This window comes from Tympanuchus pallidicinctus, unplaced genomic scaffold (assembly GCF_026119805.1).
Source record: "Tympanuchus pallidicinctus isolate F22 unplaced genomic scaffold, pur_lepc_1.0 scaffold24, whole genome shotgun sequence".
Lineage (NCBI taxonomy): Eukaryota > Metazoa > Chordata > Aves > Galliformes > Phasianidae > Tympanuchus > Tympanuchus pallidicinctus.
Window position 1 is genome coordinate 129852 of NW_026294741.1, and position 13312 is coordinate 143163.

Sequence of the window (13312 nt, forward strand, 5' to 3'; positions counted from 1 at the left end):
TGCCAACTTAGCTGTGAGATGCCTAAATCACTACCACCTCTTTCATACTCTTATCTCCAACATAAAATCTGTGTCATTTTAGTGTCAGCTGGCTAGGGCTTTCAAAAGAAATGCATCTCATGTTTGTGAAGATAAGCTCCAAATAAGCATGAAGCCTTAACCTCCAAACTGATGTCTGCATCACTGTTTGTCGAAATGCTCAGATGGAGGCATGCTATCAGGCGATGAACCATTCTATCCCTGAGCATTAGTAGTGCTGGCATGATGAAATGACCATGTGAGTTCTCATAGGAAACAAAGTTAGGGAAAATATTTCCAGCTGAATTCCAGTACTACGTTTAGAGACTGAATGGTTACCACTCTAAATCAAGAATGAAGAGTAGCACTTCTTTTACTACTTCTAGCTCATAATATACTGTATATACATATATAGAACCAACACAGTGGCTAAAAAAAACCCCAAAACTGTGAGAGCCATCTGACCTTGTGTTCATATGAAGTCTTTTAACAACAGTCACAGAATCACATACAGATCTCTCTTTTGAAAAGAAATAGGTCTTTTTATGTTAGCAACTTAAATCAGAAAATGGATTTTGGCATCTCCTGGCTTATAGAGGTAGACAGCTAAAGCAGAATTAATTTTGCTAATACTAGTAGGTATAGTGATTACTATGAGGAGACATGCTACCCAGCACCCAGTGCTTAAGAAAGTAAGTTCAAATTCTGCAGTCAGTGTTGACTTTACGTCCTCTAAGCAAATGTCAAGTCTGCTCTTTGCATTCCTTCACTCTTCAATTCATTCATCTATTTAAAACCAACAACCAAGAGCATGCTCGAAATACTTATGTTCCATTGGGCTTGCTCTGGCAAGAGTCAAAACTGCCAGTCATTAAAACACAAGAAAATAGAATGTTTGTTTTCCCAGGAGGCTGCCAAAACTGCTCTGTAATATCAGTTACGTATTGGTCAGACACCACGCTACTGTGGCTAGTCTTTTCCGAGGATGTACTCTGGGCATCTTTTTTTTTTTTTTTCCTTTCTTTTTTTTTTTTTTTTTTGCTACCTGTTAAAGCAAGATATACTTAACAGAAAAGGAGCACAGATATAAACATCAGATATGCATTTTTGCTACCAGCTTTTTTTCTTTCCTAGATTAACAGCAGGAAAGAAAACTCCATCAGTACGATAAAGAAGCCTTCCCTGCTCTAACATCATCTCTGGTACCTGTGCAAGCAGTGAACTGACTGGAGGAAGATGGAGTATGCTCTCTGGTATACCTTGTGCAATCTCTTCCTAGCTGCAGAGGCTAAGAAAAGAAATGGACACAATCAGAATAAAAACACACAGTGGACCACGATAAACCACTGAAAACTACTTTAAATTTACGTCTTAAACAACTATGAAACTAGTGGGAAAACTGTAAGCCTGAAGACTGCTTCAGTTCATTTAGCTTTCGCAGCTGGCTACCTTGTCAGCAGAGATTAAAAACCCCAGGCTCCAGTAACATAAGTTAACCGTGAGCTACTAAAATCTTAACATCCTTCCTAAATTTTCAGCAAAAAATTACCCCTTCCCTTACAGGAAGCATTATGAAAAACTACTGATGTGCCAGAGATCTTTCAGGATGTTTGAAATAGGTAACTCAGAAATTTGCTAAGTGACAAGCTTAAAAAAAACAACAACAGCAATCACCACCATTTATATACTAGTTTGCTGGTCGCCTTTTAAGACAATAGCCACAAAGCTGTCCTTCAAAAAGCACACTGAAACTTTTGTGTGAACAAGGAGTTATCGGACTTACTTCTGCATTGTCATCGTAGTTTTCCACTGCATTCCTTCTTTGTTTTACATACCAATTTTGAACTCATTATCCAACAGGCTTGTTTCTGTTCCTGCTATATATTAGGAAAACCTAAAAGGGAGGTTGGGGATGACGACATCCTCCCCCTGGTGCCAAAAAACTGAGGGAGGGAAGTCAAAGAAACCAAATCTAGAAACAGCTCAAGAAATCACCTGTTGACTTCAAGCTTTCTCAGGGTCAACACTCTGATCTTAACTTTAAAAGAAAACTGTTTTTTTGCTCTAGCAATTTCACTACAGGTTTTGAAACATACATCAGTTCTATCACAAAAGTTATATTGGTGAATTTGGCACAGTGGAAATAGATGCATAATGAACTAGAAAACTGCAACTGTATTAAACTAACTACAACATTTATTTTAGAAATATTATCACTTAGGGAAAATTTCACACATTTTACTTCTAATAAGTAAAAGATCTAAGAGAAACCAGGAGAACACACATTTGGCACCTCCATTCTTTGAAGCTCAACTGTTGCAAGTTTGATTGCTATAGATTGTCTTAGCAGAGCACTTGCTGTCAAGCATGAGAAGGTAAATAATTTACTCCATTAGCATTTATTACTCTTTCATCCTGCAGATTAAAGATTTTAGTTAGAATAATGAAAAAAGTGACCACTCTGCAGATTGCAGACCCCTTAGTGAAAAGGCTCCCTTAAGGCGTCTGTCTTAGAATCTATCTCAGTCTGAAATGGTCAAAGACACCTCCTTACACACAGTTCACACATTTTACACAGTCATCAAGTTTCACAAAAGTCACAGTTTTGTACACTTGCACATCACTTTGCATACAGCAACACTAATTACTTCCAACTGTGGCAGAGATGTTTATTTCTAACATTAAGCATTTACGATTTGGTTCACAGGCAGAGTTCTATTTATTTGATGTCCAGCACCTTATACAGGATGAGTGTCTATATTAGCATCTGTTGACCAACAGTATAAGCTGAAAGGAAATGTTGGACTCAAGGCACCCAAAAATCATCTTGCTGTACAAATCCTGATGACCCATTTTTGTACCCTCACCTCTGCTTCCCTTACAAATATATCGCTTCATCAAAAGTGAATTGGCAACAGATGAAACTATTTGTGTAAACTTTCTCTGTACTAAACTAAACTAAAGTGTAAACTTTCTCTGTAACCTAAGGGGTCTACTGTTTATATTGTTTTGGGTGCAGCTAGTTAGCTAATACTACAATCCTTTTGCGTAAAAAGTCTGTAGCAGCTTTTTCTCTTATTGCACATTTCATTGTATCTGTTGTAAAAAGTAACTGAAGACTTTTTTTTTCCTGTTGCTTTAATGCTTAAGCACTTGGGATAGTTTTAGATTGTTTTAAAATTTCCCAATACGTCACAAAACTGGAAGTTCTCTGGTTGGTGTAAGAAGGCATTTTTCAGAGCAGGGAAGACTCTGAGGTACAGTTTCCCCTCTACACCTCCTAGTTTGAAGCTGCCTAAATATTACCTTTTGAGGCATGATTACAAGTTAAATGAAGGACACCCAAAATCTACAGCCTCAGGCTTCCTAGGGAACAGATTCAAATTTGTGGACTCCACCCCTAACCCAAGCAATGGAAGGCAAATGCCTATCATGATCTTTGTCTGACTCGGGCTGGCTCTGGGCACGCTCTGGTTTGGGGTTGGAAGAAGGTGGATCAGGTTGCTGTACAGACATAGTCCTGCGGAGATGGTTTCTCTTGCGCAAAAATTCAGGTTGAGAGTGGAGGCCAAAGCTGCCTTTTCTCAAGATCATCCGAGAGTTGTTCTTTTTAGGTCGTGAATGAAGACTGAACTCCAGTGAAGCCAAGTGGGCTGCATAACCCTCACTGAGGAACTGAAATATGAAGGAAAGAAAGGGAGTGACAAATTACTGCTGCCTCAACCTATAGACTCTATGAGGAGTTAAGTTTATATCTTTGGCAGCCTAGTTAGAGATATATGAAAGAATAATATTAGACTCCTCTTGCTCTTATTTTCAATGAATTCTTCAATTTTGTTGTTCAAGAATATGCTATGCATGCACTTGCAGGTACAACTTGTGACCATTCAATTTTCTTTATCATTCACTCTGCCATAAAATGCCTCCTCCGAGACCAAAACTGCTTTTTTTTTTCCTCTGACATATTCTCTGCTCTTTATTTGGTGAGTCTGTGCATGCATGTGTGTGCATGCACACATTAACACAGACGCATTTCCCTGCTACCCTGAAGACTTCCTAGTTAAGTAGCAAGAGTTACTTACTTGACATTGTGCCTGGTATTTCTTTGTCGATCGTCCAACTATGTAGATCTGGGATGGCGACAGAGCTAAGACATTGTAAACGGAAATATCCTTTGTCGAACCATATGCAGCACAGATTTTGATGTGGCACTGAAACAAATATTACTTCCAGAGTGAATACTCTGACTACCGAACAGCATGCATTACAGGAATGGAACTTATTCTGCACTGAAGCAGCAGATAAACTCACTTAACATTTCTGTAAAGCACACACAGCCAAATCTGTCTATCTCAATGACAGCAAAATTATGAATAGGTAGACAGAAAAGAACAAGTAATTTATTTATTTGTAATACCATAAGCCAAGAGGTGCATTTGGATGTTTTGTTAGCCATCTTTGCTCTTTGAAAAGTAAGAAAAGACACGAGGAATAGCAAAAATATAACAACAGTAGGATTTACTGTTCCAAAGGAAGAGAGCTTTTACTTCAAACAATGACAATTTCTAGAAAAAGGTTTCAAGGATATCAACGTGTTTCTAGTACGTACCTCTTGCATGAGATTCCTTAGAAAAATAGTCTTTTGTCGCAGTGGGTCATGAACAAGTCCATCAGAGAAGAAGATCATTCCTTGAGGGAAGTTGTGTTGAGATAACCATGAAACCACACGCTGCTTTTGCATATCTGGACGGCCAGTAATATAGATAATCAGATATCCTAGGTCCTGCCAATGTCTGTCACAAGCAACAGATAAATTATATAGGTGAAGAAAAATAAATTAATGCCCACAGGTCACATCAGTATTTCTTTGCCTGGCACAGACCCAGTCATACAAGATCTTTCAACAGGTGTGAATCAACATGCCTAAGCATCTGCACCTATAGAGAAATGATGTAATAAAATCTTCATCTTGGGAGAGATGGAGGAAAGCAAGCAACAGTCCAGTCTTATACAGTATGAGACTTATAAAAAACTTAAAAACTCACAACAAACCCAGGCAACTCTACAGGCTTGGGAGGAGTGGCTGGAAAGCTGCTGGATGAAAAGGGACCTGGGTGTACTGATGGACAGTCAGCTGAATGAGCCAGCAGTATGCAAAGAATGCCAGCAGCATCCTGGCTTGTATCGGGAATGGTGTGGTGAGCAGGACTAGGGCAGTAATCCTGCCCCTGTACTCGGCACTGGTAAGGCCTCACCTCAAGTACTGCATTCAGTTTTGGGCACCTCTATACAGAAGGGACATGGAGGTGCAAGTCAAACGGAGGGCAACAAGACAGGTGAAAGGCTTGGAGAAAATGGCCTATGAGTGAGAGGAATTGGGGCTGTTTAGTCTGGGGAAGAGGAGGCTGAGGGAGACCTTATTGCTCTCTTCAGATACCTGAAAGACGATTGCAGTGAGAGCAGGGCTGGTCTCTTCTCACCAGTGACAGGTGATAGGATGAGGGGAAATGGCCTCAAGTTGCGACAGGGGAGGTCTAGGTTGGATATCAGGAAAAATTTCTTTACAGAAAGGGTAGATAAGCACTGGAATAGGCTCTCCAGGGAAGTAGTTGAGCCACATTCCTTGAATGTGTTTAAAAACTGTTTGGATGTAGGGCTCAGGGACATGACTTAGTGGTGAGTTGTTAGAGTTAGGGTAGTATGCTTAGGTTGTGATTGGACTTAATGATCTTGACTTTTCCAACCTAAGCAATTCCATGATTCTATGAACTCGAGCTATATCTCAAGTTCTACTACCTTTGAAATTTATAATGAGATTCCCTGTGATTTCAGCTGTAGGAAATGGAAAACTCTTGAGAATTGGCATCCCTCCTTTCCCATGCAAGCTCCAAAACGAGCGCTGTTTTCTTTGCCCACTGCAGCACTGCAAGAATTGCAAGACTGAATTAAGTCTTTTAACTTTTCCTCCAGAAAATGCTCTTGCACTCATGGCACTTTGTCATTCAAGAGCAGAATTCTGTCCTTATTTGAAGCTGACAAAATATAAAATACACTCTTTCCTAATCACAGTAACAAATGAAATCATTATAAATTCATTATGCTCACTTTAACATCATATTCTCCAACAGCAATCTTTATGCAACTTAACGTACAAATTATAAAGTAAACCACAGCACTCTAAGATTCCTCTGAAAACCAAGAACAATTGTTGTCAAGGTAAATACATAAACATATCTGCACAACATTCTACCCGTTAAAGAATTTTTGTATAGTTAGTAAAAAAAATCTGTTCTACCCTCCTCTGTCCTATTGTGCTCTAACAGAAAAATTAGAAATTTACAAAGCGAAGCATGCAAGCTATACTCACCTCACAACATCGACAGCCCCAGCTCGGACTTTGGGGTCACTTCCCATTATTGAAACACTTGCTGCAAATGAACCATCAATGCTGAACACAACGCATTCCATTCCTCGGGGAAGCACAGTCAGGTAGCTTGTGGCGCTGCTCTGGTCCCCTCTGGAGATTGAAAGCAATATATCTTTTTTAAAAATGAGAATATTTTCTGCATGTTCTAGTTAAGAACTTGTACTAGATCTGACTGGATCTGCAGCTTCAAAAATCTGTGTTAAACTGGACTTTTCATTTCAGTCCTGTATGGGAAAATTAAAGCCTACACTTTTAAGAAATAACTTTCCAAACAAGAAATTTGGAAGCTGACTTTAATAAGACATCACATTCATACAAATATACGATTTATTTCAAACAAACAACATTGAAGAACTTAAACTTTTAATGTTGTCTATATATATATATATATATATATATACACACACATACAGATAATATACTAATGCTCTGAGTACATACGTGCGTTTTGCACAGAAATTAGCTGTATCTTCTTTTCCCGAACAGTCTATAACTACTGGCAAATTATTAGAAATTACAGTGGAAAAACTGATATGCATCATTTATTGGCATCCACCTGCTTATAAACATCAACTTATCTCTACTAGAATTTTATTAAACAGAAGAATTTTTAAAAGCACAGCTTACCCCACTAGTCCTGCACCTGCGCCAACAAATTTTATTTCACACCTTTTCCCTCTTCATGCTTGACTTACCACAGAGTTGGTTTGTGTTGTTTGTTTTTTTGTTTCTTTGTTTTTTTAAGTGCTGGAGAGCCAGAAGAATTTATCTCAATGAACTGTTACTTTTAAGTGTTGTTTTCTTCCCTCAATTTTAGAATAAATATGGTCTTACAGAATTATAGTATATAATTCTGAAGTGTAGAATTAAAATGTCTCTTATAATCAGCCTGCCATCAACATATAAATAGCTGGCTGAGAAGAAGGCAGTACATGCTCTACTGTTCATGTCAACAGGAAAAGCTTCTTATTGAAGAACGCATGGCCATACCCATCAGTAATCTTCTCCTCAGTGAAGAAGCTCTGAAATAATCCAAGTCACACACTCTTGCCGTAACAAGACTGATTACAGTCATTCAGTCTCCCTAATTTTGCAGGTCCAAATGTCACTAAATTGAGTTATGTTGAGGATTTATGTTGCAGGAGGGATAAAACCCACTGGACTGAACACCTTTAAGCTGGCCAGTATGCACACAGTCGCTGCTTCAAATCTAAGCTGATAATACAGGAAATAGACCAAAGAAAGATAAACAGAACTGTCACTGGAGACTTGAGGTGCAAAGAAATTAAATCATTTGCCTAAGGCCACACAGAAGTCTGCAGTATAATCTAGAACTGGATCTAGAACATCCTGCCTGGATGCCTACTGTGCGACCTGCTGTAGGGAACCTGCTTTGGTGGGGGGTTGGACTCGATGATCTCTGGAGTTCCCTTCCAACCCCTACAATTCTGTGAACTGACCAAAATCCCCCTCCATGCCCCCTTCTATCCTACATATCAATATCTTCCTGATGACAAGAGCCCATAAAAGCTGTAGTATCAGGTTGGAACTGTTACCTGACAATCATTCTGATGGGATATACACCAACTCTCAGTCTCTTCTGTTTGGGTATACTGTAGGATATCCGGCCACTGCTGTTGGATATCTCTGTGTCAAAATAGACCCACCTACCAGAAGATGGTTCAGTCATTATGAAGATATCAACCTGCAAAACCAACACAAAGTCATCTGGTGTGATAGTGGGCAATTTTATTACCACCTTAGGAACATGGCATGCCAAGTCTTCATCATATTATTATCTTAATTCGTGTTTTGTAACCAAAGGTTGCAAGCTTCAAGGAACTTTGAAACTCAGAAACTTCTCAGATGGTCCTCACAACCAGAAAATGCTTCCTAACACACAGCACAAGAGTTCATTATTGTCTTGATCAATTAAAACACTCAGTACTGAAGGTATCAAGAAAACACAGAGCTCAGGAATTCTAAACTTTCAGAACAGGCAACACGAAGTCTCCGTGCTTCTGTTTTATTTGCAGCTCAGCAACACTGCTACATTAATTTCCATTAAAAATTCTTAGTCTCACTGAATGTGACCAAATGAGTTCACTCAATATTTATTTGGCTTTGTTATTTTTAAACTTCGCTACTGCAGTCAGCTTTAAGAGCACCGACTGATCCAGCTACGTCACATTACTGAAATTCTAAAACTACTCTTTACTCTTCCATGTATATGAGAAACAGCAGCTACCCAACCTTTAGAATCCCAATTCCTTTATCTAGTTCTCTTACCTTGAAAGGTGTATATACACTTTCCTTTAAGTGACTTGCCAACTGCTATGCAACTATTTTTTATCCTTACTCAAGTTAATCATCTCCAGCAGATGATGCAAACAAATGACAAGTTCAGAAATCACTGCATAGCATATTCTTCTTTCACCAGAGGAAATGTCCAGCATCATATAAAAAGAATATTAGCTAGAAAAAATGCAATCTACCGAAAAATGTGCTTACAGCATGGTGGGATGCTAGTTATGTACTCCCCCTCTCTGTAAGGCTCTCTCTGGTATTATGAACTACATGTGCATTATATTCAACAACTATCTGTATGTCAGTTGACAACAAATAAGGAAATAGAATACTTGATCTTTACCTTTTCACCTGTTAAAGCTACCATGTCCAGAGGTCCATACATAAAGCGCCCAACAAGTACCTGAGGACCATCTTCTGCAGCAATTACATCATTTGCCCGATGATTAGCAGTCACATTCTGAAATGAGACCGAAAAATGGGAAGTGTTAGTTTTTATGTAAGGTTACTGTCTCTATTATGTTGGTAAGCACAGTGATAAAGAAACACAGTCCCAGTGAGTTTGAGGAACTTTCAGCAAGAGCCAGGATCCCATTAATGGGGGTGTTACTGAATAAAGACATCACTGAGAACATCCAAGATGACAAGGTAAGAGAGTACCTTTATAGAAACTCCAACTATATAGGAGAGTACGCTTAAGGGAATGTCAATTATCCTTCAGTACAAGCGGTGCCATAGAGTAATATTATCACATGCAAGGCATTCATCCTGTCAGGCACTTTCCCATATTTTTAGTAACCAGAATTTTTCATAAAATTAATGCATAAAAGCAAATCTCCCACAAGAACGCTTTAACTGATGCTAATGCTGGAAGAATATCTACAACTTGGCAATACTTTCAAACTGAGTATACTTTTTAGCATATACAGGACACAAGCATTTGCTGATGATCATGCTTCAACATGCTGCGCTCTGAAGTGCATACTAACACTTACAGTATTACTCAGTACTTGTTAAAAATGTATCTGAAACGTAGTGGGCTCATTTTTCTACAGCAAAAGAATAGTCAGAAGCTCCGTGACTTGTGAATGAAATTTCACAATATGTGAATTTTTTTCATTTATTATTTAAGCTCATGACATCTAAAGAAAGAAGAAAATATTTTTTCTTGGGTCTTGAATTCATCCAGCATGTAAGAAAACAGAAGAATAACCTGTGCTTAACAGGTCCTTCTGTTATTTAAACACATGCATTTGGGGAAAAAAAAATTTCTAATGGTAAACCAAGTATTAATTGCTTTTATTTCTTAACTGCTAGATCACCTCTGTAGTTTGCAGTTAAGTACAATTCCATGCTTTGGGAGATTAGGCTCCACTTAAAGTGCTGCCCAACTCCATTTCCATAGCTATCCTGGATATTCAGAGACATACTTACTCTCAATTTGACGTGTGTCCTTTTGCGTAGCCATTTTTCTCGTGGATTGGACGGGCTTAGCGTTGCGGGATCCAGGCTATCATTTTCTTTGAAATTTACATTTTCATATCTCATCACCTGAAATGATAATAACATTCTAAAAAACTGTGTGCTGCCTGAGGAGCCCTGCACTTGACAAGGAAAGGAGTTATACTGCTGTCCCAGCTGAGTGACAGTGCAGAGCAAACAGCACAAGCAAAACAGAAAGATACAGGCCATGACGTCCTATTAAGAATTTAAGCCACTGACACCAGCGCAGAGAGCAGGACTTCACACTCGGAGACCAGCCAAAAGGAGATGTGAGAGCAGCAAACACGCTGACATCGTCCCAACTGATTTAATCAAGAAATATGACTGTAGTTTTCTGCACTCTTCTCTTGACCATTTTCCTCTGAAGCAGCAGCTGTTTCATCATTCACTGGACAAAAGATACACTGATTTCTGGATTAATCCAAATTAAAATGTTTATCACTGGATTCTACAAGGAGGATCATCTTGACTTCTTGGAGAGATATTTCTACTGCAGGTCACACTGAAATATCACTAAATTATTTTCAACCCAGGTGAGATTTCTCAACCTCACCACTTTCTCTAGAGGTCACAGCACGAATCATTTCCAAGTCACTGACAGCTGTGATCTAAAAACCGGAACAACAGGAATAAGAGAGACATCACATACCTTAGAAATGAATTCTAAGGAGACAGTGCGCACAATGCCTATAAACATACTAGTACAATTACAGGAGAGTCTGGTAATGAACAGTCTTTTCTAATACACTTCAGTCTCCTCATTTTTCCTTATTCCCTCTAAATTAGAGCAGCTCTTTCTTTGTGGAGAGAGAAAGAAACATCAACAACCTGTCTTAAAATGAATGCCACGACGTCTGTTGATTCCCAGTAGCTGGCATGGAAAAGATGTGGCAGGGCTACAGTTGGAAATGCTGTCAGGACATCTGGACAATACAAGGCATAATCAATTCGCTTTGTTCCCCACCACTTAGCAGTAACTACAAAAAAAAAAAAAAAAAAAAAAAAACCATAACATTTCTAAAAGATGTCTTCATAACAAATCTGCTGTATAAATGTATAAACTAGATAACAGAATGAAGCCTTCCGTTTTTTTAATATTGACATCTGGAGCCTGTTGAAAGCATCAATCTAACACAGAAGTTCTGTTTTCACTCACTGCATAATCCCTTGAAGTTCTGCTGTCTAAACTGCATTGCAAGTTTTGGGAAGCAGAGGTTACCACAGCACGATGCCCTTTGCTTCCTGGCCCACAAAAAGTGTACAGGAAAAGATTAGTTAACTTTATGATCGTATTATATAGCAAGAATTGTAAATACTTTCCAAATAGTGGTGACAGTACTAACGTAGCATTACAGTCTGTAAAAGAAGAATATAATGATCTATAGCACTTAAGAGAAATTATTCTTATCTATGTATCTTTCTTCATGCTTGGACTAGGGCTCTAAACCCAAGTTTGTCTGAAACTCTTAATAGCTTTGACTGTCACCTTAATATAAGGGACTATATAAAGAACTTCATTTCTATTACTTCACCTACATTACTATGGACAGTAGAGCAAGCTAAACTGTGTTATTTAAAAAGCACAACAACTTAAGCTGTTCTCGTTCTCCTCAAATTTCCAAAAAATTAATTTTCCTAATAATCAGAGTGATTAGGAACTCCCACATTTTCACAAAATGGCATTTGCTATGCACACTGCAACAAGCTTCACTCACTGTTGGTGAGGCATGCTGATGACAAGCTCTCTGCTGATCCTGAGTTTTCACTGTTTGTGCTGGCCAAGCTCAACCTTCTCTCTTGTTTCTGAGATGTGTTCATAGATTCAGAACTCTCCTGAGAGTGAGTTATGTTCAAAGAGCTGCTCTCAAGGAACAGAGCACTGTAGTTCTGGATAGCATCACCTGCAGATAACAGAAATAGAATAAAGCAAAATAAAATAAAGAAACATATATTCATTCACATATATACATATTCATACATACATACATATATATATATATATTCATACATATATATATGAATGAATTTTCCTCTGTCTTCTTTCAGTACTTGCTAAATATATTTGTGCCATTCTGACCCAGATTATTTACTTTTATCATGCTAGTTCAAATCCTCTTGAGCTGTGTAAGGAGAGAAACGTCAAGAGAACATTAAATAAACAGAGCTATGAAAATAGGTACTATACCTAACTGATGAGATCTTCCATCCCCCAGTGGGTATCTCTGGTATCGTGGAACACTGAATGGAGGCAGGAGATGAAATCTTTTCTCCAGCAATGGTTCAAGTCTGCAGGCAGATGGGTCAGCAGAGTGAAAGAAACTGTACACCTGGCTGCAGGCTGGGCGAACCTGACAAACTTCAATGAGAATGAAAGAGAGAAAGAGAGTTTGGTATTGCCACTTTAAGATTTTCAAGGAGTCTATGCATAAAGATGGTTAATATGGACTCCTGCAATCTCAGTCTTCCAGTGATCCTACGACACAATTTAAAATTTCAGGAAAGCAGATTCCAAAGTTACTTTTAAAGGATATGTTTATATATAGCCAATAATAACTTATAAAAGTGACTGTGGCACTTTCGAACATATAAACATTTTCACACACAGTACAGTACTCAAGAGAATGTAATCAGACTGCACACAAAATATATAACTTCTGAGCAAACTCTCCTGCTGTGGTGTTAAAAACAGCTCACAGCCAACACATCCAGGGACCAAGTTTAGTCATGAGGCCAGAAATGAAAAAGATGACATACTAAACCAAACACAGATGCTACTTTTGGTATCATTTTCAAGGATTACTCCTTGGTGAAGTAAAAGCTTTCACATTGCCCTTCGAGGAATATATATGATCAGCAGCAAATGACACACTACTATGAATAGGTGAGCAGTGACACCGCTGGAATTAAACTCCATCATCTCATGTCTTAGTACTAGCTTGCACTGACATTCCCATCTTTCAGAAGAAGGAACCCTTCAAGCAGGAAATCATTCCCTAGACTTCCAGTAGATGCCTTTGTTTACCTGCTTTTAAAATAACCTCTTTGTTTACAAAGTCA

General features: G+C 38.5%; 1 protein-coding gene across 6 annotated transcripts in view; it reads right to left on the reverse strand.

The window, feature by feature from the left end:
* Positions 1-2979: 2979 nt before the first annotated feature.
* Positions 2980-13312, reverse strand: part of PITPNM3 (PITPNM family member 3) — a 42434-nt gene continuing 32101 nt past the window's right edge. For all 6 annotated transcript variants that reach the window (XM_052689108.1, XM_052689106.1, XM_052689109.1 and 3 more), the window contains 10 exons: positions 12441-12611; positions 11971-12156; positions 11084-11232; positions 10187-10303; positions 9096-9212; positions 8002-8150; positions 6386-6535; positions 4628-4811; positions 4101-4229; positions 2980-3693 (listed from right to left, as the gene is read on the reverse strand). In XM_052689108.1, the coding sequence (XP_052545068.1) occupies positions 3385-3693; positions 4101-4229; positions 4628-4811; positions 6386-6535; positions 8002-8150; positions 9096-9212; positions 10187-10303; positions 11084-11232; positions 11971-12156; positions 12441-12611 (1661 nt within the window). In that variant the 3' untranslated portion in view covers positions 2980-3384. The remainder of the gene's footprint in view (positions 3694-4100; positions 4230-4627; positions 4812-6385; positions 6536-8001; positions 8151-9095; positions 9213-10186; positions 10304-11083; positions 11233-11970; positions 12157-12440; positions 12612-13312) is intronic.